This window comes from Ursus arctos, unplaced genomic scaffold (genome assembly GCF_023065955.2).
Source record: "Ursus arctos isolate Adak ecotype North America unplaced genomic scaffold, UrsArc2.0 scaffold_16, whole genome shotgun sequence".
NCBI classification, from domain to species: Eukaryota; Metazoa; Chordata; class Mammalia; order Carnivora; family Ursidae; genus Ursus; species Ursus arctos.
In genome coordinates this window covers 21,569,922-21,595,834 of record NW_026622830.1, presented here as the reverse complement: position 1 = coordinate 21,595,834, position 25,913 = coordinate 21,569,922, and the positions used below count along the sequence as shown (strand labels likewise).

Genomic DNA, 25,913 nt, shown 5'->3' with positions numbered 1-25,913 from the left:
AAACTTTGGATTCAGACTGCCTGCATTTTGATTCTCAATTATGTGTCTTAGGGCAGGTAACTCCTAGTGAGTCTCAATTTCTTGGTGTGTAAACCACACTCGGATGTTGTGAAGATTTAAAGACTCAGTGCATGCCAAGTACTTAGCATAGTCTGGGCATACCCCACATATGTTAAGTGCTCAAATTTTAGCCAAAAATGTTTTCACTATTAATTCAAGGTGGGAAGATTTAGAATTCTGACATAGATGTTGTGTAAGGGAATTTATAGTCTAGCTGGGAAAATACCAGTTGTCACTTAGAAGGCACTGGGGATTCAGCATTAGCATCTTGACTCCCCTTTTTCTTACATTTTTCTATCCTTTAGCAGTTCTGGCTTTGACCTTGAATTCTAGCCAGACTCTGACCACTTCTCACCTCGCTGGCTGTGACCACCATCATCTTTATACTTGGATTATTACTAACTGGTGGCCCTCTTTAAGTTCTTTCTCCTGCCTAGTCTTAACACTGTTTTGTTTATTCTCAACACAGTGGTCCTGTTAAATTGTAAGTCAAACCAGTCCTCTTCTCAAAACTTTCTGGTGGCTTCCATCTCACTCAGTATAGGCCAGAGTCCCTACAAAGGTTTAAAAGGTCCTTCACATTTGGCCTCTCCTACCTCTGTCACCTCTTCCATACCTTTCACCCTTTGCTTGTGCCACTGTAGCTATATTTTGCTCTTTGCTAATGTCAAAAAACACCATACATACAAGGTCTTTGGACTTGCTTTTCTTCTTGGTATAGTTTCCCCCAAAATATCTTTGTGACACTCCTTTTTTTCCTTCAGGTCTATACACAGTTGTTCTATTTCTTAGTTAGACCTTCCTAGACTACCATATTTAAAATCGTAGCTCTAGGGCTCTGGGTGCCTCAGTCGGCTAGGTGTCTGCCTTCAGCTTAGTCATGATCCCAGGATCCTGGGATCAAGCCCCTCATTGGTTCCCTGCTCAGCAGAGAGTTTGCTTCTCCCTCTCCCTCTGCTGCTCCCTCTGCTTGTGGGTGTTCTCCTTCTCTTTCTGTGAAATAAATAAATAAAATCTTCAAAAAAAAAAAAAATTGTAGTTCTTCTCAGATATCTCTCCTGTGCTTTATTTTTCTCCATAGCACTTTTCACCTTCTAATGTGATAAATAATGTTTCTTTTTAAAAAAAAAAAAACATTTTATTTATTTGAGAGAGCACAAGAGAGAGAACACAAGAGAGATAGCATGAGTGGGGTGAAGTGGAGAGGGAGAAGCAGACTCCTGCTGAGCAGGGAGCCTGATGCAGGGCTCGATCCCAGGACCTCAAGATCATGACACAAGCTGAAGGCAGATGCCTAACTGAATGAGCCACCCAGACGCCCCATAAATATTGTTTCTTAATTGTGTTTAATACCAAAAATAGTGCTTGGTAAGCATTCAATAAATATTTTATAATTGAATACTCCACACTATAGATCCCTTTCTAGTGTTTTAAAAAGAACTTCCACATTCTTTAGTTTATTTAACACACATACAAGGATTTAAGTAGAACTAGCATTCAGAGAAAAACAATTGAGTTACCGCTAATGTAGGCATTGTTTCTACAATAATCTCCAAAAAATAATGGAGTGTAAGCTGTATAGTTAGATTTGAGTGAGTCCAAGATTGTCTGCAAGGTACTTTTGTTCTCAGTTTTCTTATTTGTAAAATAGATGTAATAATGCCGTTTTTTTTTTTTAAGTAATCTCTGCCCAATGTGGGGCTCGCACACCCCGAGATCAAGAGTTGCATGCTCCACCGACTGAGCCAGTCGGGTGCCCCTTAATAATGCCTTTCTTAAGGTATTCTAGTGGAAACTAAATTTGACATATGGGCAGAGGATTAAGGACTATTACCATTAGCCTTGTGATTACAGTAGGGCTCCCTTATCTGCAGTGCTCACTTTCCAAGATCCCCAGTGGATGCCTAAAACTGTGGATAGTACTGAACCCTTATATATACTATGTTTTTTTTCCTATACATATATAACTATGATAAAGCTTAATTTATAAGTTAGGTGCAGTAAGAGATTAACAACGATAACTAATAATGAAAGAACAATTGTGACAATACACTGTAATAAAAGTCACATGAATGTGGTCTCTCAAAATATCTTGTATAGATGCCTACATGATAAAATGTCTGCATGAGATGTAGTAGGGTGAATGATGTAGGCATTGAGATGTAGCATTAGGCTACTACTGACCTGACAATAGCAGACCATGGCTGAACATGGGTAACTGAAACCATGGAGTATGGATAAGGTGATGGTGGTGGGGGGTGGATACTGTTCTGTTAATTGGATGGCAGTCAATTTGTGAAGCAGCCCATAGAATGTACTGCTCATAACTTCTTCTTGTCTCCTGAAGCATAGTAGACAAGGATTAATTTTTCTTTCCATTTATTTAGCAAATATTAATTTAGTACTACTACGTGCCAAGCAACGTGTAATACTTGGAAATACTGGGATGTACAGAAGAAACTGTCTATCTTTATGGAGCTTACAGTTTAGCAGAGGAATCAGACATTACACTATTAATTATATTTGTGAAAAAGACTACATAGAAGAACTTCAGGGTGCTATGCATGGATATAGCAACAACAATAGTGATGGCAATAGAAATAGCTCTTGTTATAAGCCAGTCACTGTTAGAAGATCTTTCTATGCTAACTCATGTAATCCTCATTATGCCCCTGTTATTATCCCACTTTGTACTCGAGGAAGCTGAAGACAGACTGGCCACATTGTAACTGCCACAGGCATATTGCAAATCAATAGAAAAACTAGGATTTATTTATTTACTTATTTTCAAAGTATGTATGTATTTATTTATTTAGAGAGTGTGCAAACGGGGAGGGTAGAAGGAGAGGAAGAGAGAGAATCCCAAGGAGGCTACCTATCCAGTGCAGAGTGTGACAGGGGTCTCTATCTCACAACCCTGGGATCATGAGCTGAGCTAAAACCAAGAGTCGACACTTAACCAACTGACTGAGTCACTCGGGCACCCAGGCAAAGCTAGGATTTCAACCTGGCCTCAGAGGTCACATTCTTTAGTACTTTATAGTACTGGGGACCTAACCCAAGGAAGGGCTGTTAGGGAGACTTCTTGAGGAAGAGATACTTGAACTGCAATCTGAGAATTAAAAAGTTGAAAGTTGAAGTAAGGGAAAGCATGAAAAAGTACTGGGTAGAGTAGAACATGACTTGTTAGAGGAGCAGAAAGCCACAGATGGAGGAAAGAGTGAGGGAAGAGATCCAGTGAGAGGCAGGTGAGGCCATGCTGAGGATTCAAGATTGGACCTGTCTTAGAGGCACAGGAGTTACAAACGTACGTGAAATGGGAATGGCATGATGGGTCCTGTGCTTTATCGACACAGAGGCTACTGGGAGGACGGTCCTTCAGATGGATGAAGACAGTGCCCACCACTTTCCCAGGACTTCTCTCCTGGTTAAACCTCCCAGTTCCCTCCCCCTTCCTCACATGATTTGGTTCCCAGACCTTGGTGCGCACCATCATTGGAACTGTATATAGAACTCTGGAATTGTTTGGATTGTATTTAATAGTCATTTCCCCCCAAGGTTCAAGCACTGTCTTCCTGTTGGCCCTGACAATCATAGCCAGCACCCAGGCTCTGACGCCCACTCACTACCTCACCAAGCCGGATGTGGAGAGACTGAAAGCCTCATTGGACCGCCCTTTCACAAGTTTGGAATCTGCTTTCTACTCCATTGTGGGACTCAGCAGCCTTGGTGCCCAGGTGCCAGATGTAAAGGTAAGGTACTTTTGTCTTGGCCTCATCCCTTAACTGTGTTCCTTGTGTATACTTCAGAACTCTTGCTCTTTTGAGGACAACTAAGGCTAATCCAAGATAATAAATACTTACTTCAATCTGACAGGTGTTTTTTCTTTTAATGTCATTGTATGTTTAGGACCATGCCAGGTGTTTAGTAGAATATAAAGAAGAGCCAGTCTTAGAAACTTTACTTTTTATTTTAAGCTTAAATTTTACGTCTAGAAACTATTTTTTCTTTAAGATTTTATTTATTTATTTGACAGAGACAGCCAGCGAGAGAGGGAACACAAGCAGGGGGAGTGGGAGAGGAGGAAGCAGGCTCCTAGCAGAGGAGCCTGATGTGGGGACCGATCCCAGAATGCTGGGATCACGCCCTGAGCCGAAGGCAGATGCTTAATGACTGCGCCACCCAGGCGCCCCTACCTCTAGAAACTATTGCTATAGTTCTGAGTGAGACTGTATAGTACCACATGTACTTGTTAAGCGCCCTGTATGTGTGACTCATAAATAATAAAGGAGTTCAAGATGAGGGCATTCATATTTATTAAACACTGACAGTCACCGCATCAGGCAGTTTTGATACACTTTTTGGATCTTTGATGAGGAAAATGCATCACAACTAAAACTTTACCTGGATTTAGGAAGAGGTTCAGTCTTTTTTTTTTTTAAGAGGTTTTATCTTTTATTTGAGAGAAAGAGAGTGTGAGTGCACAAAAGCAGGGGGAGCAGCAGAGGGAGAGGGAGAAGCAGGCTTCCCGCTGAGCAGGGAGCCTGATATGCAGCTCAATCCCAGGACCCTGAGATCATGACCTGAGCCGAAGGCAGACGCTTAACCAACTGAGCCACCCAGGTGCCCCTCATGCTGTTTTTGAACATACTTCCTATCTTATATTCCTATAAATTGATGGTTAGCTCTTGAGGCTTAATTATATTCAGGTCAATTTTCTTGGCAGAAATATTTCATAGGTGGTGCTGTGTACTTCCTGTCATTGGTGCCTAATATCTGGTTGTTTCACTTTTAGTTGTGATAAAGTTGGATCAGTGGATTTGGGTATTGTCAGATTAACCTATCTCTTGTAAACAGTATATAGTAGGGACCTTTTTTTTTTTATATCCAGTCTCACAATCTCTATCTTTTAATTGGGGAGTTTAGTCTATTTATCTATTTATATTTAATGTAACTATACTGTTGGGTTTAAGTCTACCATCTTGTTATTTGTTTTTTAGTTGTCTAGCTATTTTTTCCTCCTTTCCTGTCTTAGATTGAATAATTTTTTATTATTCCGTTTGATCTCTTCTGTTGGTTTTTTAGCTCTACTTATTTTTTTAGTAGTTGCTCTAGAGATTGTAATATGCACTTGAACTTACCACAGTATACTTTGAATTATTATTTTGCTACGTCACGAATAATGAAAGAACCTTATAACAATATTTCTATTTAAACTCCCATCATTTGTGCTATCATTTTCACACTTTTTACTTTCTTTTAAGCCTTATACTGTTGTTCAGTGTCTCAACTTCATTTATTTTTTCAGTTTTATAGTTATTTACGGCAGGAGATTAAGTTCAATACCTTTAATTCTGCCATGGCCAGAACTAGTAGTCCCAGTTAATGTTTTGCAATCCATAGCAGTTGTTACTTTTTTTTTCTTTTTCTTTTTTGAAGTATAGTTGACGTACAATAATGGTTATTATTCTTTTTGATGCTCAGAATGTCTTCCTGTGTGTGTTTTTTGTTCATTTTTATGCAGTCCATCAGTCAGAGTTTCTGATGTCTTAGGCTTACTTATACATTTTCTGCTCCAGACTAGAATCAGTAATTGCTGTTGATTTATTGAATGCCTGGTATATGCTGGGTACAGTGGATACATTATCTTGAGTTAATTGTCTTAATTCTAAGTGGTCAGAAATATTATCCTGTAATAGAGGAGGAAATGGAAGCTCAGAGAGGTTAAGTAATTTGCCCGATGTCTGCCAGCCATCATCTGAATATCATATGGCAGAACTGCTGATGAACTATGGCCCTCCAGAGTCAAATCCAGCTTGAAGCCTATTTTTGTAAATAAAGTTTTATTGGAACACAGCCATGCACACTCATTTGTATATTGACTGTGACTGCTTTTGCACTTTAGCAGTAGAGTTGAGTAGTTTATAAAGAGACTATCTGGCCTGAAAAGCCTAAAATATTTACTCTGTGATCCTTTGCAGAAAGTTGGCTAATGAGGTCCACGCTCATTCAGGTTTCTTCCTGACAGCTGTCTCTTGTTCCTGCTAATATTTCTTTCCTGTGCATGACTGTATTAAGGAAATAGACTTTTCCTTGTGATTGCCCTGTCGGTGAATGTACCTCCTAGTAAAATTACTTTCACTCCAAAGAAAGAGTGCAGGCATCAGTGCTATTAGCCCAAGTTTTTTTGTTTTTGTTTTAAAGATTTTATTTATTTATTTGACAGAGAGAGAGACAGCCAGCAAGAGAGGGAACACAAGCAGGGGGAGTGGGAGAGGAAGAAGCAGGCTCCCAGTGGAGCAGGGAGCCCAATGTGGGGCTCGATCCCAGGACCTGGTATCATGCCCTGAGCTGAAGGCAGACGCTTAACAACTGAGCCATCCAGGCACCCCGCCCCCCAAGTTTTTGATTCTGATTCTACCTCTCTGTAAAACCAGGTGCCTTCCTCACTGAATCATTGTAAAGATAAAGTGAAGTCATATTATGCCAAGTAAGTGATGGGTCCACAAAAGACCCTTCAAGTGGTAGTTATTATCATCGTCAATATTTTAAAAGTTTTGCTTCTATTTATAATTTATTCAGATGAGTTCAGACAATGCCTGGCACAGATCCTGCAAGTACAGAAGGCTGCAATGTCTGTAGAGGGGGGACGCCTGGGGACGAGAGAGAGCAAACGGGGAGACACAGAGTGGAGCAGCCTTGACTAGTAGAGGTTTTGTATTGTGAGGTAAAAGAGATAAAATAGGAATATTAGGTTGAGATTGAATTTTGGTGGATTTGAATGCAAGAAGAGTGGTTTCTGCTGGTCATTTTCAAACTTCTGTGGAACTGTAGGATTCAGTCTAGGGGGATCATGGAGGAGTGAGCCGCTCTCACGTTATCTAGAGCAGTGCCTTTTTCTCTGTCTCATGATTGGGAGTTCCACATGAATTTGGGTTGAACGCATACTCCCAGACGTGTTCTCTGCTGATGTCCTGAGTTTGAGGGGACGTTGGTCAGGGCTGAAGATATAGACTGAAGCCATGCAGACAGCTGCAGTGCAGTGTGATTTGGGGTAGTTGCGTGACTGGGCCAGCTATGGCTTTATGTTTATAAAACAAACTCTAAAGTCAGACTGGTTGCTTCAGGATCTTGACTTCAGAACTACACAACCCGGTGCCCTGTGCAGCTTACTGAACCTTTTAGAATCTGGTTTCTCATCTGTAAGCTAGAGATAATAATAATAATAGTCAGCTCACGGGTAGTTAACACGGTGCTGGCATGGAGTATGTACTGAGTATGGCTCTCAGCTCTTTTATATAGTAGTAAGGTTAATGTACACTGACGCACATTTTTTCTCAAACTGTCATCCCCACTGCTTGATGTCTAATAAACACAGGGTGTTCAACAAATAGTTGTTGAATGAACTGTAAACATTAGCTTATTAGAAATGGAAGCTCTCAAATGTGCCTGTTGATCAGAAAATAAATGGGTTAATCACATACTTCAGTCTTCGAGTCACTTATGGAGTGTGCTGTGGTGATTGTGTAACGTGTGCGTTATAAGCAATGGAAGGAAGGGAATTGTATGGAAGTTTCAAGCTATCGAATTGCCTTATTGGATGTGCACACCAAATAAATCCATTGAGGACAGTCTCCCTTATTGCCACTTCCGTGTGGCGATACGTGTCCTGCTCCATTGTTGTTGCTTTCAGCTGAGCAGAGAGGACTTCAGACCTGCAAGGTGCATTGAACTGGTTGCTCTCACAGATAGATCCTTAGGGGAGATTTTGGTTACTTTGTCACAAGAGATTTTAGCAGCAAAACCAAGAGGAATGGGGCTTACTAAGAAAATGAGAATAGAAAGCAGTTCTAGGAACAGCAGAGTGTGGAATGAGAGTTGATTTTAGGTGTTAAGAAGAGTGAACATCTTTCATTTTAATAGTCAGGTACTGTACATGTATATTTAAAAACCACAAGCACGTGAGAATGATGATTTTATAGATATTATTGCTTAGCTTTCTATAAGATTTAAGAACAATGGCGAGAGTTGTGTATTCATACTGAAAATATGAAGTAAATAGGATATATACTATGGCAAAAATTGTGATGTAGTATTTGAGTGACTGAAGTCAGTGAGCATGAGGCAGTGTATGCAGGTTGTCAATCATACACTTTCCCTGTCTGTAAAAGGGGATGGTGATAACTATCTTACAGGGTTGTTACGGGGATTAAATGAGATGATAAATATAAAGTGCTTAGCTCAGTGTCTGGTAAATGGCTAATGCTTACGAAGGTCCGTATGTTTGTACCGTTCAACAAGTACTGAGTGCTTGCTGAGGGCCATGTACTCAGCTGGTTGCCGGGGATAGCAGACAGTAAGACGTTCCTTCCGGTAGTGATTATTTATGGAACATCTGCTATGTGCCAGAGATTATGCTAAGTGCAGAGAAGACAGCAGCGCCTTATCTAGTGAAAGACAGGGACCTTGATAGTGAGACCAGGTGCTGAGTCCAAAGGGACACCCAGTGTGTAGAAAGTCCCAGACACATGTAGTGTGTGCGAGCCCAGCAGAGGGAGCAGCTCGCTCACCCTGTCTGCTGAGAAAGCTTATTATAAGCCCCAACCTCTGTCTGTACTGGGTGCTGCACGATTTAGTCAATCACTCAACAGATACTTAGTGAGATTCTGCTATGTGCTAGGCCCTGGGGATTCAGTGTTGAACAGTGAGAGAGAGCCTCTGCCCTCTTGGAATGTATACTCTGGTAGTAGAGATAGGCATTAATCATATAATCAAATAGATATATGAATATTTTTAACAATGGTAAGTTTTATGAAGGTGAGATATATGGTGTTATAAATAGGGGACTTTGACCTGGTCAGGGAAGGCTTTCCCAAAGAAATCTCTGAACTTAAACCTCACTCTGTATTCCCCTAAATTCCAGCTCCTTGAGGGCAGGGACTTTGTTCATTTTATTTGTTGTGCATCTCCAGTGCCTTGAGTAGCACCTGGCACGTGGTAGGCACTCAGTAGCTGTTTACTAAGTGAAGGAAGGTATGATTGATCTGAATTTGAAAGGGAAAGTAGAAGTCAACTGGGAGACAGGGGAGGGAAGGAACTTTAGGCAGAGGGAATAGCAGGTGCAAGGGTCCTGTGCAGGCAGGGAATAGGTTACGTTTGAGAGACTGAGAGAGACTGAGAGGAAACTACATGTGGAGCGGACATGAGAGATAGGGCAGTGGAGCCCAAGAGGAAGGTGGGGGATAAGTCTCAGTGCCTTGGTAGCCATAGGAAAATGGTTGCTTTTTCTCTAAAGAGCTGTTGACTTTAAGCAGCAAGTATCAGGATCCATTTTCATTTTGGAAAGGTTTCTCCCCTGTTCTGTAGAGGACAGACTTTGGCAGGGGAATATGGGACAGGACTGAATGCAGAAAGGGTGCAAAAGATAACACCCAGATTTCCAACTTCTGCTGCACAGGTGGATGCTTGGGCCATTCTGTAAGACGGCCCAAGGGAACATGGAAAGAGAATTAGGTTTGTGTGGGCAAGACCATGAATTTGGTCTTAAACATGTTGAGCGTGAAGTGCCTTTGAGTCATATAAGTGGCCACTGAGAGAAGTCAGGGCTGGGGTTCCAAATCTGAGACTATCTGCATAGAGGTTCTGGATAAAGCCATGGGTATGAATGAGATTGCCTAGGGAGAGAGACGTTGGATGAGAAGTGGGCCAAGGAGTTGAAAAACTCCAGTGTTGAATGGTCAAGTAGAAGAGGATGAAACTAAGGAGCAGCTGAGAGTAGAAGAAGAGCCAGGGGAGCGCAGAAGAATCCTGGAAGGGAGGGGAGGGAATATTTCAGAATGAGGAAGTGATCAGTTCTGTCTGGTGTTGAGGGAGGGAGTACTGGAAGTTTTTCCAATTTGTAGACTCACTGGTAGAAAAAGAAGGTTGCAGATGGGGTGGGGTGGGGAGAAGGATCAAGGAACGGTTATTTTAAAAGAAGTCTTGAGTTTTGTTAATATGTCAGGAGTTACCAGTTGAGAGGGAGAAGTTGAACTGACAAGGTGAATGGGCTTCCAGATGGAGAGAAAAGCCCGTGCTAAGCCTGGATGCTTAACTGCGCGTGTTAGGTATTGGGGGTTAGTGGGTTGCTTGTCCAGGGCAGCTGGAGCAGAGGCGCGGGGGGACGTGTGGTAAGAAGTGCATATGAAAGAGGTGGGCCCGGTGACAAAGGACCTGGTGTGGGGGCTCTCGCCTGGGTATGCCTCGACAGCACAGCACCATAACAAAGTCCAGCCAGATTACAGAGCGTGGTGTGAGAGAAGTTAAGAGTAGTTGGGAGACGTTAATGGAGGAAATAGGGGAGAGGTAGAGCAGCCGAGAGAGATTTAGCGGTCTTTTCTTGGCTCCTGATTCTGTTCAGGGAACTGTAGGGAAGAATGGATAGAGAAAAGCACTGATGTTCTTTACTGAGGAGGACGTTTAGATAACTGGAGTATTAATAGAGGGCACAGAAAGTTAGAGAGGAGCAGACAGGGAATGGACATTTAGGGGGCGATTTGCGGGCTTCAGTTGGGAAGATGAGTCTGGAATGAGGACAGCTGAAGTCAGAGTTACAAACCGCTGCAAGTGGCCTGCTGAGGCCTCAGCACTGGGTGGGCTTACGGAGCGTCCTTGGTGTATTTCCCGGGGTCTTCTCTCACTTCTGCTGCTGCTGTTAAAACCAGGTTGACATTGGGAGCTTTGAAGCCACTGACTGCTCATACTGTTTACCTTGATTTGTCTGGGCAAAGAATTAGAATTGGCATGTTGCTGGTTTTCTTGCAGACAAATCAGAGATTATATAGCTCAGACTGTGGAGCCAGGCTGACTGGGTTTGAATTCCAGCTCCTCCATCAAGAGCTGAGTGACCTCAGATAAGTCACTTTGCCTCTCCAATGCCTCAGTTTTCTTGTCTGTAAACTTAAGATGATAGGAGGACCTAATGCATAATGAGAAATGCACATAAAGGACTTAGAACAGTGTTGACACATTTTAAGTGCTCAAAAAGGGGTAGCAATGACCATAATCCTTGTTTGGGGCTCTTGGGTGCTGTTGTTTTATTGTTAAAGCACTAGATGGCGACAAAGCACATGTCTTAAGCTTGTCCACATTCTGCTGAAGGATTCCTTCACTAGATTGTTTTCTTCTTCAGATCCCTAATTTGTGCAGTGTGAAGTATTTCTTTCTTTGGTTTCTTTCAAACTTCTGGTTGAAACTCATTTGCTTTGAGACTGCTATTTGAATTTTATTCATAAAATTAAAAAATAGACCTTTGGTTAAAGTAGCACATGTACACAGATAAACATCAGATAATACAGCACAGCTGTTAGTGGAAAGCAGCAACCTATTATGTGGCCCACCTTGCCCTACACCCTGTCCTACTCCTCAGAAGCACCCACTTTTGACTGTTTTATTGCCATTTAATTATGAATAGGTGAATTTTATGTTATCTCACTCAAAATATTTAGTGATAGAACTAATAAATAATATTTCTTGGAGTTTGATACAGTAAGAATAGTATGGGTTTTATAATGTGCCTACTTTGTGGCAGGCACTGTGGTTGGGGTTCATCAAAGTCTTTGTTCTTAGGTAACTGGTCACGGGGGAAGGTAATACCATATGGTAAGTGCTTTGGGGGAACATTCTGGAGGGAAGGCACCTGGCCTAACTTGGGATGAATGTCAGTGAAGACTTTCTGGTAGAGGTGACATCTGAGCAGAGATGAAGATAGAAGCTGGTTTGGCAGACAGGAGGGACAACAGATAGGTGCTACCAGTGGCGGGAATAGCAGGGTCACATACATACCAAGTCACGATCATAGTGTCTTTGGGTCGCCACAGTATGACGGAGCATAAGATTAGGGAGTTGGAGGTGGTTTGGTGATAAAGCTGGCACTGAAAGTGTATGTCAGTCATGAGGGCATTTTATGCTGTATCAGAAACTTGGAATCTTGTTCTGAGGATAATAAGGAACTCCCCAAGGCTTTTGATAGCAAAGTAACGTGGTTGCATTGGTATTTTGTAAAGGTCACCCTTGAGCAGTCAGTATGCAGAATGGGCTACATGGCTTGAGACCAGTTAGGAGATGATTATAACAGTCTAGGTGAGAAATGGCAAGTGCCTGAAATAAGGCAATGAGAGAAACCAGAGGGTGGGGATTGGGTTTAAAAAAAGAGAAGGGAGATAAGTTCACTAGGCCTGTAGGGTAAAGGAAAAGTCAAGAATGAGTCCTAGGTTTCTGCTTTAGGTAGTTGGGTGCATGGTGATGCCTATACACAAGCTGGAAAGTCCAGGTGAAGAAATAGAAGGTTTCAAGCTCATTTTAGATGTGTTGAACCTGACTTAGCTCTGGAGACATCTCAGTGGAGACCCCAGTACAGTTAGAATCAGAGGAGACACTCAGCTTTGTAACTGTCATCAGGTAACTTACTACTCCAAGCCTCAGTTTCTTTTTCTGTTAAATGGGACTGATAACATCTACCACAAGGTCCTTATGTGTTCATTAAGAGGAAGCATCATAAACACCCAGCAGGTTATAGCCAGAGCAGGTGGTCAGTAGAAACAGTTTCTTTCCTTTTTTTTCCTAGGGTTCAGAAGGACTAAAGTACTTGAGGTTTGTTGCTCTTGGCATGAACTCAGCAATTTTGTGTAATACAGTGTCCTATGGAAAATACCTGCTTAAAACATGAAATCTTGTATAGCTCATACTTTAAGCCATCACAGATTGCTTAGAATTTTGTCATCAAAAAGCATGTACACTTCCCCAGTCTCTGTGTATATCACCACTTATCACTGACTTTCTACCCCTATTTAGAAAGCATGTACCTTCATTAAGTCAAACCTTGATCCGGGCAACGTGGACTCCCTTTTCTATGCTGCCCAGTCCAGCCAGGCCCTCCCGGGGTGCGAGGTGAGTCTAGCTTCTACAGTTACATTTGCTTTTAAACTATAAAGTGGTTTTTTAAAGAGGGAGGGTTGTGTCAGATTAATTTTTTTTTTTAACAGTGAGAATCCATTAGTGTGGGTGGACATTCCATTCTTATGATTTTATTTTTCTTAAGAAAATGGAGTTTATTTTTTCCCTGAGTTTTCGCTTTTCGTGGCTTTTAAAGAACTTTTTCCTATAGTTGTCTCTTTTCTGGGAAGCCTTGATTTTTCTTTCCATCTCCCTTTAATGTTTAAGAATGTTCAAAGTAAAGGAAGAATGCCCCTCATGCCAGATTTCTGGAAATCCATTTTATTGAACATAGGGAGCCATATAAGCAGACAAGTGACTTGCCAGAATCTTTCAAAAGCGTTGGGCTGCGTTTTGAGAGACACTGAGTTCTGGTGTCTGAGGACTGGAGGGGGACGATCCTGTGCCGCCGGGTGGTGTGACTTCGGCGGTTACTCTGTGTGTTGTTTGCCACAAACTGCCAGCACCTGTCCTAAAACTCTGTGTCTGCCAATCCTTTCTTAGATCTCTATTTCAAATGAGACCAAAGATCTGCTCCTGGCAGCTGTCAGCGAAGACTCGTCCGTTACCCAGATCTACCACGCTGTGGCCGCCCTCAGTGGCTTTGGCCTTCCCTTGGCTTCCCAAGAAGCACTCGGTGCCCTTACCACTCGCCTCAGCAAGGAGGAGACTGTGTTAGCGTAAGTCATCGTGTCGAGCGCTTCTCAGGCTCATCTGTGGCGGAGACTGTCCTGAGAGGGTTCACCACTGATTTAGCAAATCTTTTCTGGGCACCTACTATGTGCCATGTGCTCTGCGAGGGGCTGCAGATGCAGAGTTGAACTGAGGCAGGCAAGGTCCCTGTCCCGATGGGCTCACCTGGACACTGTCCTCACGACCCTGAGTCAGAACATAAGCACACTGCCCCATAGAGACAGAATTGCTTTTGAGGTGCGAGGCTGCAGCAAGGGTTGGGAGATAACCGAGGGCAAGGAGGCCAGCGAGCCATGTGCATCTTTTGTTGAGGCTCGGCCAGGGCATGCTGAGCTGTTGGCAGTGGGGGCTCTGCACTGGAGGAGGGCTCACGGGATCCCTTGAAGTTGTGAGAGACAGCATCTGGTGGGAGAAGTGGGTGCTCAGAGGGGAGAGCATTCTAGGAATCAGACTCTACTACTCTGCAAAAGGCTTAGGTGAAGGTGAAGTACCTTATAGGAAAGGAACTCTGAGCAATTTTCCTCTTCATTGTAAATTTAAATATTATAATGACCTGAGGATGTTGACTAAACTTAGAAGTGATAGTATATGTAGTTTTTTTTCTTTAACACTGTAACCCCTCATTTAAAACAGTATATGTATTTTTTGTTTTGTTTGTGTCCCCCATTCAGTTGCAACCCCTGAAAGAGGGGGGAGTGCCTGGCCTCCTGTTAATTGTTTAGCAAGAGGTTGGTGACACTGATTCCCTGTTGCAGAATAGTTCAGTTGTTTCCTAGGTTTTTTGGGGTGGGGGGTGGTTGTTTTGGCTAAGTAAGATCGAAGTGTTTCTGAATTGGAAGCTTTGTTAAGGGCAGGGGTCATAATCAGTTACATTCTGTCACTTACACCCTACGCCATTTTCACATGGTCAGTCATCAGTGACGTTGGGGCTACTTTTCCTAGGGCTGACGTTTTGTATACACTTTGCCCAGTACTTGACCCTGCTGTCCTTCGGTTTTAGGTCACATTATTTTGATCTACTCTCATAATCTCTTGGGGGAGATCCCCAAGGATCCCTAGTGAGATCCCTAGTCTCATGTCATGATATTACTGTCAGTGCCTCAGTCTGATGCCACCTTCCACAGTAGAATCTTTCCATTTTCCTCCAAGCAAAAAAGAAAGCCTCCTTCCTCAAAATCCCAGAACAGGAAAAAGTACAAAGAAGGTATATCCATTTTGGAGTTGGTTAGACTTGGGTTTGAACACCAGCCCTATTGCTGTGTGACTTTAGGTTAGTTACTAACCTCCCTGAGCCTCATTTGTAAATGGAGACCAATGATCCTTACAACATAGAACAAATGTCAGGATTAAATGAGATAATGCATGTGAAGACTCTAGTGCAGTGCCTGGTTCCTAGTGGGCATGCAGCAAAAGCTCCTCCTCCTCTAGAGCACTTCCTTCCTAGCTTCCTCTCTTAGGAAGCTGGTTACTTCCTTGGTTGTACTCTAGTCATTTCTATATTAGATTGTAAGCTGCTTTCTTTATGGTGCATGGTGGGTGCCCCACAAAGAGTTAATAAAGGCTGAAACTACACTTTGATGTTTCTGTTCTCTTGCAGAAAGCTTGCAGGTAGAAAGAGCACATGCTTGGGATCAGAAAGAACTGTTCAAATCCAGACCCTTCTCCTTAATACCTCTGCGACCATGAGCAGGCTATTTAATCCCCCTACACCTCAGTGTTTTCATGTATAAAACGGGGACAATGATATTTGTCTCATAGGGTTATTGTGAAGACCAAACTAGCAGGATGCCTTGTATAGCATTACTACCAAATTGCCCTTGCCCTTTTTAAGGAAAGGTGATATAAATTAGGACTTCTAAATGGGCCTTCTACATTTAAGTGGGCTTATTCTAGGATATGAATGTTCATAAACTTGTCTAGAATGGAGAAAAAATTTGTGGGTTTGAATGAACCATCTGAAAAGATGCCATTGTGGTCTCTCATAACCCAGTTTCTTTAAAGCATCTGCTGTATATTAGCAAGACAAGATCGGCTTTCTTAGTGTTTGAATAAAGTACTCCAGAGGGAAAGAAATTGCCGACCGGAGAGTAAGTAATTAAAGCCAGTGACAAAACTTTTCAAAAGCTAAGTGGATTAATTTCATTCTTAAAAACTTCTGAAGTTGTTACCAGCATGACATTCACTCGTTCTAAAGAGAAAAACGATATCTTAATTGAAAAGTTCTTTCTTGGCTATCTTAGCAGCCTTTTCTGGGCTCAGCCTTTATCACGGGCAGATGTGGGATTTTTATCTTGTTTGGAAGTTCAGGTTTCATTTTCTCTAGTGCATTTTAACAACAAGCATCCCATAGGAGTCTTTGAATGATTGGGGCTTCCCTGCCCATGAACTGTAACTGCTCTGTTTTCTAGTTTGTCATCTTAGCGAAATTAGTTTTCCACAGAGGGAATCTCAATGGTTATGATCTTAACGGAAGCAGACAGATTCTCTCTCCACTCCCCAACATGGCGACTTGATGGACAAGTGGTGGTTTTACACAAACGCCCCGTCACCTCTTGGGAATTAGGGGGACCATTGTGGGTTTGAGCAGCAATTGCTTAACCACCAGGGGTCCCTCTGCTTTCTCCGTTCCACCAGGAAAAGCACCATTTCTATTTTCCAAGTTACCTGCACTAAGAGAATAGAATCTAATAAAAAAATCTTATGTGTGCATACCTACCCCATTCTACTCTCAAAGTTTGTCTTACAGAAATATATTCCTCAGTGGATGCAACTACATGAACAAGCCATAAATAGAAGGAAGTACTGACACACACCACAACATTAGTGAGCCTTGAACACATGATGCAAGGTGAAAAGAGCCAGACACAGGTTACATAGTGTATGATTCCATTTATATGAGCTACCCGGAGTAGGTAAATCCATAGACACAGATGCAGATTGGGGGCAGACATTAAGCTGGGAAGAAGCTGCTCAATGGCTTCAGGGTTTTCTTTTGGACTGATGGGAACGTTTTGGAACTACATAGAGGTGGTGAGATACATACTAAATACCACTGAATTGTTCACTTTTCAAGTAGCTAATTTTCTTATGTAAATTTCACTTCAATTTAAAAATAGGGAAGAGAGCTACGAATGAGGCCTGATACAGCACTGTATGACCTAGTACAACATAGATGTGTATCAGCTGGAGAGTCAGTGAGTAAATTGTGGTGTATCCAAGCAGTACAATACTATGTCATGGTTCATAAGAGTGGAGTACATTTATATGTATTCATACGTAAAGATATATATTATTAAGTTAATAAGTTGGAAAACAATTGTCTTTTAGGGGTAGGTGTTAAAGGAATTTTAACTTTCTTCTTTAGTAATGTATTGCTTGAATTTTTGACAAATGTGCTTTTATAAACAGAAATAAATGGTATGTAAAGAAAAAGAGAACAAATTCTGGTTTCAGAACCAAATTCTTTTTATCTTATTTAATGCCTGAAGAGTGAGTGACTTTCTGGTCTCCTAGCAGGGCGAGGATCGCACGAGCATTGAACAGTCAGCATGTGTTTACTGAAGGTTTCCTGTTCATAGCGCATGGATCTGCTTTCAGAGAAGTTGCTCCAAATTCTACCCAGTAGTCTGCAAATGTAGATTCCATAATATTTCTTTGGTCTTAGAGTGAGAAAAGTAGAAAGTTCACAGGCAGCTAAGTTGTCTAGCACAGTGCCTCGTGCAACACGGCACTCAACCCTCAGCTGAATCGAATCCTGTTCTCCCAAAGAACATATCTCTTCTAAACCTAAGTGAGTCTTACTCAGCGTTCTGTATGTGATGCCACTAGGAACAAAACAGATTTCCAGAAGAAGGTGAACTTGTGTTCCGTCTTTTTTCTGTGCCCACAGTACTTACTTCAGGTCATGTTGCCTGGATTGCCTTTTCTGCTGTTAGGATCTTTGTAATGTAGTGGCCTTTCCCAACTGGATTGTAATTAAGCTCCTTAACAGCTGAGATTGTCTTATACTTCTAAGGAACAGGAGAGGGATATTCCTGAAAGCGTCCCAATACAGGAAGGAGTGAGCAGTTGAAAAGAGACAAGACTTGATGTTCATTGGGGTTCTACTCTTTATCTTCCAGAACAGTCCAGGCTCTGCAGACGGCATCCCACCTATCCCAGCAGGCTGACTTGAGGAGCATCGTGGAGGAGATTGAGGTGCGAATTTATTTTGACAAATGAATTTCCCAGCTCCTGTCTTTTTTTTTTTTTTTTTAAGATTTTATTTATTTATTTGACAGAGAGAGAGAGACAGCCAGCGAGAGAGAGAACACAAGCAGGGGGAGTGGGAGAGGAAGAAGCAGGCTCCCAGCAGAGGAGCCCGATGTGGGGCTCGATCCCAGAATGCTGGGATCACGCCCTGAGCCAAAGGCAGACGCTTAACAACTGAGCCACCCAGGCGCCCCTCCAGCTCCAGTCTTTGAAACCCTTTAGAAGAGTCTTGCAGATAGACATGCATGGTTTATTTTGGCCAGTTACTTTTTTTTTTTCATATCTATGGACACTTACATTCTTTGTATCAGAGCAATATGTCCTGGGGGCTATTCATTAGGGTAGGATAGTTACACCATCAGTTAGGTAACAAATAACTTTTCCAGCCTTTTGTAGGTATAGGTTCATAGTCCACAGATTTTAGAGCCTAACAAACCTGAAATTTAGGTATTTTTTCCTGCTACTTATTACTTTGTAATCTCAGACAAATTATTTAATGTCCGAGCCTCAATTCCTTGTATGGTGTTGTAGGAACAAGTGAGGTTCTAAAGTACCTGGGACATAGTAAGTGCTCAGCAAGTGGTCCTGTGTTTTTATTATGACTTTATCCTCTCCTTTGGCCAGGACCTCCTGCTGCTCAGAGACTGCTCTCGTGGACTACATAGTGACGACGGGCAGTCCACGCAGTGTCCTCACTGGGTGCCCCACAAGCACGTTCACTGCCTTACCATGTTGCCCAGGAGAGGAGTATGTCCCTCTCCATCCTTTAGAGCACTAAATAAGAAAGAGAAAGGGTCTGCTGGGTAGGTTGTGTCCAGACAGATGGCCGTGGAATCCGTTTATGTCACGATGCTTCCTGGGTGCCCTGCAGCCTGGTGTCTTCAGTGTTCTGACTCTGGTGCTCGGGCTTGAGTACCGGCGGTCAGGGAAGGAGCGCTCCCAGAGCCGCGGAAGACACTGTTCTCTTTGGATACCTGTGGGATATATTTGTTCTCTCCCTCAGCATCTTATTTGACTAAAGTACTGAATGATTGAGGGGTTCTCCAGATTTAGAGTAAGATTTCTCCAAACTGTCTGCATGGGGTGACCGTGGTTTGCGTATCTCCTTCTGCTATCACTTGACTTCCAACGTACTTCCATTTTGTTGTGACAGGATCTCGTTGCTCGCCTCGATGAACTGGGAGGTGTGTATCTCCAGTTTGAAGAAGGACTGGAAACAACAGCTTTATTTGTGGCTGCCACCTACAAGCTCATGGACCACGTGGGGACTGAGCCATCCATTAAGGAGGTACCTAACCATTCTCAAACCCAAAGGGGTTGTTGACTTTATGGGCTAAGAACAGCTTTTTTCAAAGGGGGTGTTGAGTTAGGCTTGGAGTGTAGTTATGCAGTGTCTTGGGTTAAGCACTGAAAATGAAACAGATACAATGTCTGTCCTCAAGAAACTGGTTGTCTGTGGAATAGGCATGTAAGCAAAGTGTCACACTTGCATTATTTTGTTGTTTTATTATTTTTATCTTCCAACACTTTACAGTTTATAAAGCATTTTTGTATGTGGCTCATTTGATCGCCATAGGAAGTCTGAGTAATATGCTCAGTCCGACTTGGTCCCTCTGTGGAGTGGCAGCATGACACGTGTGGGGACGCACAGATAATAGGTGGTAGTGATGCCCCTAAACCGGGTCTCCCCATGCTGCAGGCTCTCCTTCCTGCGTGTTGTGAAGTAGACCTCTAGCCTTGTTACATTTGCTTTAAATGGGGGAGGGTACGTCATGAGGTGGTGACAAGAAGGCCACGTGTATTACACGTGTTTCACCTCTCTTTTCTTCCTGGTACTCCTTACTGCTTATCTCTTGAGTGATTCCCGTGTCAGTGGCCCGTGCAAACCCTCCTTCTCTTGAGAAGTGCCCTGTACCTGAAAACTGCCTGTTTTCCTCCCTTCCACCTCATCCTTGCCAAAGGCTAAATCTTAATTAATCTTTGCTGATTGACATAGTTCTCTGAGAGGCATGTGTGTCTACCAGACATCTACCAAGAGTTAATTCTTTTTTCCTTTTCTTTTCTTTGTGTGTCCCCCCCCCCCCCCCCCCCGCCCTCCAGAGGAGCTTGTTAACCTGAAAGAACCTTTGGTTGGAATGTGTGTGGGAGGTCTTTTTGAGTCGGACCCTCTTTGTACCCCTTTGTGAGAAGGTTACGAACCCTTGAGCTAAAGGATTTAAAATACAAGCTGCTGTTGTTTTAATTTTAAGGGGAGAGATTGGGGTTCCAAGTTAGAACTTTGATTTTGAGTTCTGTGCTGAGTTTCTTCAAGTAAAGAGTAAATAATTATCTGTCTTGGGTAATTTGAATTAATTTTTTATTTTCTCTGGAGGACATGACCTAATAATTTATTCATGTGTTAACATTCTTCCGTTGTCTTTGGTTCATCCTAAGTGTAGAAGATCCGGAGATACCATACACTCTTAATTTCTATGATGGGTGAAGTGAGGAATGTGGGTCTTACAGTACAAATCATTTAGGAACTGTCCTGTACACAGCACAGTAGTTGAACTGGCGGTATTCTACACACACAACTTAAAAACTTTTTCTTGCTTTATTCCCAAGCTTCTACTAACCAGGTATTTGGCTGGAGTAATTTTGCTGTCACTGCTTTTGACATAACCATTCTGGTGAACAGTCACCCATTTTAACATGTCAACAGCCTAGTGATGGAAAAATGTAATTGGTACAATTAAAGAAAATTATTTCATGTCGACTGAATAACACTGTCGGGAACAAGGGAGCTCTTTTGTTAGATTGGAGGTTTTAAAAAACAAAACTGATTGAAGTGGAAAATGTTTCCTCTTAAGCAAACAACCTTCAGAATTTTAATAATGCCTTTTAGGTTCCACTTTTTTAAAAAACTGCTTTTAGTTTTCTTCTCTAAACAGCCCATTAGTTCTTAATGGAAAGTTATTTTAGTTTCTTTCTTATGTACATTTTGGCTATAAGGTTTGGTCTTGTGAATTCAAACTTAACTCCAGTGTACTGCTCAGAAGGGGGTTGGGAGGGAAATTAGCTTCGGTGGGAGGGTGAGAAGAATTAGGAAAGAACATACTTTATTCTGGAAGGAGACAAATAGACTTACATGTGAAGTTTGGTCTTGCTTTTTTTCTTTTCTTTTCCCATTATAACTTGTAGGGATTACTTAACTTTTTTTTTTTTTTTTTTTAAGATTTTCTGTATTTATTCGACAGAGATAGAGACAGCCAGCAAGAGAGGGAACACAAGCAGGGGGAGTGGGAGAGGAAGAAGCAGGCTCATAGCAGAGGAGCCTGAGGTGGGGCTCGATCTCACAATGCCGGGATCACGCCCTGAGCTGAAGGCAGACACTTAACCGCTGTGCTACCCAGGCGCCCCAAGGGATTACTTAACTTTTTAACCTTTTTAACCAAATGAGTTTCCTCATTTGGAAAACATCGATAATATCAATCTTTTCAGGATTTTCATCAAAATTTGAGTTCGTGCGTGTAAAGCACCTGTCACAGTGCGTGGCACATACAGTAATCTGGAACATGAGGTTATTGTTATGTGTATTTTTTAATATACCTTCATATCTCAGTAGTTCTCCAAAGGTACCTTGTATTTGTACAGGAAGCATTCAATAAAGAGTTGACAGATAAATGCGTGAATTTCAGTCTGAACCAGAGGATGGAGAAAACAACCAAATCTAGGTTTTAATCTTAAATGCAGAATATTTGCTTTTTACCCCCTCTACCAGTTTGGATTAATGGTGAAAAGATCCTCCACGCAAACACCTAGAAACAGATAAGGAATGACTTGAACCAGTGGGGAGCCAAGGGGTGGCTCTCCCACCTTCCTGCCAGAAGAGGATCTGAAGTTGCGTTTTCCTTTTCTTTCAGGATCAGGTCATCCAACTCATGAATGCCATCTTCAGCAAGAAGAACTTCGAATCCCTCTCAGAAGCCTTCAGCGTGGCCTCTGCTGCCGCTGCACTCTCTCAGAATCGCTATCACGTGCCAGTTGTGGTTGTGCCCGAGGGCTCTCCTTCCGACACTCATGAACAGGCTATCCTTCGGGTACGACTTCCGTGTCCAAACTCTGCAGCCCTGATCGCTGTTTTCATTGGAAGGCTCTCAGAAATCTGAGGACTAGTGGAAATCTGATTGTAAACCCCCGAGGACATACCCGTTAAATGTAGAGCAAGGCTCATTTCCCTTAGCCTGGAATTGGGGGTATGACCCCTGGGAGAACTAATCACAGAACCCTTCAAATCAATCCAGAAAAGGTTTTTTTTTTTTTTCCCAGAAGATTTTTTATCGTCAGTCTTTCGAGAAATTAAATGCAAGAAAACTGTATTTCCAGGGTCGTAACACTTAATGTATAGAGGAGTCTTGCTTCTAAAAAGCATTTTTCTAGTACCAGAACTTTCTAAATACGTGATTTAAAGACCGCTTTTTAAATTCCCCGGTAATTCTAGTGCTTATGGTTGTTAACACCAGGTCTCTTCCTCCTGCTGTTGGCAGTTTGTCTTTCTGCCTCTTCATAGCGTGTCCATCCCTCCCACTCAGCAGGAAGCAGAGACTGCTTTTTTATGGCGACTCTCTGAACAGAGGAAATGCATAGATATTGAATACGCTTAGAGTTTTCATCTCAAATGAGGCATTTGTTGTTGTTGTTTGGAAATCAGGGATAACATCTTCATAAGAAATTAGCATTTCATTTAGGTGTAAACATTGGGGTTCCACACAGCAGAGTTCCATCAGTTCTACTTTGGTGGCGTCCTTAAATATTCTCCTGAAGACGTGCCCTGTCCTTCAAAATTGCCTCTCCTCTCCCTGCTTACACTCACAGCCCTTCGGCAAAGGCTGGGGTGAGAAATCATAGTTCACCGTGAGTCAGGAGGGGGCAGCTAAGAGAGCAAAGTAGAAGTATTGGCTTTGTAGCTAGATAGGCTGGGGTTTGAGTCCTAGACCACCTACTTAACTGGCCACTTGGCCTCAGTTTCTTCGTCTGTAGAGATTATGCTGTCTATCTCAGATGATTGATAAAGGAGGATGTGTGTAAAGTGCCTATCCTCGTCTGAAGAATGAGCGTTGGACAACATCATCTTTAAAATCCTCCCTACCTCTAACATTCTAATATCTATCCCATTACCAATCTCCTTGTATTTTCTGTGTCTGATTTCTGATAGATCATAAACCAAAGTCAGTGATGATGTCCTGAAATCCGGTATTTCTTCCCTGAAGAGCTGGCTCCCTGTGGAGAAAGCACTCCAGAAACAAAATTTTTGTACTCCTTTGGCCTTTGTTGCTATAGATAATTTTAAAATTTATTTCTAGTTGCAGGTCACCAATGTTCTGTCTCAGCCTCTGAGTCAGGCCACTGTTAAACTAGAACATGCTAAATCTGTTGCTTCCAGAGCCACTGTCCTTCAGAAGACATCTTTTACCCCTGTCGGGTAAGTCCTGAGCTTATATTGCTGGCAGCCAATATAACCCGAATTAATATGGGTATTATGAAATACCCCCAAACCAAATTTACCATTTGACATACTAATATAAAAAATTCTATGCTTCTATAAGAAAAGTAGTTTTAAAGCTAAAAGAGGGGCACCTGGCTGGCATAGTTGGTAGAACATAGGAATCTTAATTTCGAGGTTGTGAGTTCAAGCCCCCACACATTGGGTGTAGAGATTACTAAAAATAAATAAATAAACTAAAAAAAAAAATAAAGCTAAAAAAATTTTGTTTTAGTTTTACTGTTTCCTTCCCTATCTATTTCTAGTTGTCTCTGTCTTGTCATTATGATGTAAGTAGCCAATTTTAAATTCGGTACTGTCTTTTTCTGGTGTATGAGTAATACATGTTTATTGTAGGAGAAATATAGAAAAACACAAAAAATAAAATACAAATCACCCATATAATTCTACCACCTAGGGATAACTTCTGTTCACATTTTGTCTTTTTTTGTCAGCCCTTTTTCTATGCAAATAAATATATTTTTAATTGAATTAGGATTATGCTTTGTCTAAAACAATGTGTCATGAATATTTCCCCCATAGGATTAAATATTCTTCTTCAGTCTTATTTTTTTTTAAAAGGTTTTATTTATTTATTTGCGCGCGCGCGCGCGCGAGAGAAGAACGGGTGGGGATGGGGTGGCAGGGGAGAGGGAGCCCAATGCAGGGCTTGATCCCAGGATCCCAGGATCATGACCTGAGCCAAAGGCAGATGCCTAACCATTTGAGCCACCCAGATGCCTGTCTTATTTTTAATGGTTGCATATTGTTATGGAAATTTTAAAAGAAGGATCAATTTTTATATGAGACTTTGTTAAGTGTTAAATTGGTAAGCTAATGAGACCGGGAACTCTGAGTTTTAGAGAGAATATGTGTTTTTAGGAATGATGAGTGGGGTGGTAAAAGACATTTGGGATTTTGCTATGTAGTTAGAGTTAATTCTCTACCTTTTCCCCCCTTTAATATAAAAGTGATTCATATTTTCATAAAAGTAAGATATGTCATTTTTAGGAAATTCACAAAGCACAGGGAAGTAGAAATAATACAAAAAATTGCCTGCAATTATACTGCTCTACACCAACCTTTTTGAGCATTTCTACTCTCTCTTTTTTTTAAACACAATAGGAATCATACCGTAGGCTGTTTTGCATTTAATTGTAGAAGTCTACCCGAGGGAGGTGGGATTTTAGGAGCTGAGAGAAGGGAACAAAGGAAAGAAGATTTTAGAGACTTGAGAGGGGAGGTCATTTTAGAGCTCTCTGAAGTTTTGCCCACACCATAATCTGATTGAGCGGGAGGGCGCCCAGCTGGGTGGGAAGTTGAAAGGTGAAGACGTGGTATAGCCTTGGCTTGTCTCAAGGAGGGCCACGCATGGTCCATTTGTTACTTTCATGACTGTGCTATGTGAGCTCTTGCTAACCCTGCTGTCATTCTTAACAGGGATGTTTTTGAGCTAAACTTCATGAATGTCAAATTTTCCAGTGGTTATTATGACTTCTTTGTCAAAGTTGAAGGTGACAACCGTTATATTGCAAATAGTGTCGAGGTAAGTGCTTTTCTTCTCATCCCCATTGAATCCAAGGAAATGACCAAGTAGTCACACAGCATTAATTGTCCGGTATATTGACTTGATTTTACAACCAAGTAAATGTGAATATGTTAAGAGAAGGGTAGGTTTAAACTACGCTTCGCCAAGAACTTGATCATAGTGAGTTCTATTTGTAAATTATTCATTTTGTATTATGATTTAGTATTAGTATTTCACATAACATTTAGGAAATAGAAAAGATAAAAATCACCTATAATTTCACCGAGATGTAAGCTTATTATGATGTTTTGTGTGGTAGGTCTTGCTTGATAGATAAGTGCCTGATGCTAATTAGGTGAGGAAAAGCATCCAGTGACATACTGTAGTGAGGCTCTCTGGGTGAAGTACAAAAGAAAATCTGTAAGTTTCTTTTTCTTTCTTTTTTTTTTTTTTTGGTGGGCAAAAAAGGAAAGTTTATTGAGTGATAGCAAAGTGATAGTACAAAACTCCCGAGGAGGGAGGGGACCCTAGAGGGTTGCCCCAAAATGAGTAAGTTTCATCATGAATTGTGTTGAAGACCCAAAGTGGTTTTAAGGATGGCAACCTATGCCTCATTTATCTGATGCTTGGGCAGTGAGGTATTTCACGTTAGTAGTTTTCCCAGCTAATTGGAGTATACCCCTTCAGGCTTTCATTTTAACCTTTTTCATAGAAGTTTATTTAAGATGAATTACATGTTTTCCTACTTTCTTAAACTATGGGATATGGTTTAACCATTTCTTATTCTGAATTAGGATCATCAGTATGAACCCTTTACTGAAGGCCTTTGACATGAGAAGCCTAGTTCTGTGAGCTTTTGTTTACGTTATTTTTGTCTTACGACAACCC

The 25,913-nt window shown here is 41.8% G+C and overlaps 1 protein-coding gene across 2 annotated transcripts in view; it reads left to right on the top strand.

The window, feature by feature from the left end:
- RPN2 (ribophorin II) overlaps positions 1 to 25,913 on the top strand; it is a 54,473-nt gene that overhangs the window by 969 nt on the left and 27,591 nt on the right. For both annotated transcript variants that reach the window (XM_026503465.4, XM_026503463.4), the window contains exons 2-9: positions 3,619 to 3,812; positions 12,892 to 12,987; positions 13,537 to 13,712; positions 17,847 to 17,922; positions 19,130 to 19,264; positions 21,879 to 22,055; positions 23,319 to 23,437; positions 24,938 to 25,043. In XM_026503465.4, the coding sequence (XP_026359250.1) occupies positions 3,619 to 3,812; positions 12,892 to 12,987; positions 13,537 to 13,712; positions 17,847 to 17,922; positions 19,130 to 19,264; positions 21,879 to 22,055; positions 23,319 to 23,437; positions 24,938 to 25,043 (1,079 nt within the window). The remainder of the gene's footprint in view (positions 1 to 3,618; positions 3,813 to 12,891; positions 12,988 to 13,536; positions 13,713 to 17,846; positions 17,923 to 19,129; positions 19,265 to 21,878; positions 22,056 to 23,318; positions 23,438 to 24,937; positions 25,044 to 25,913) is intronic.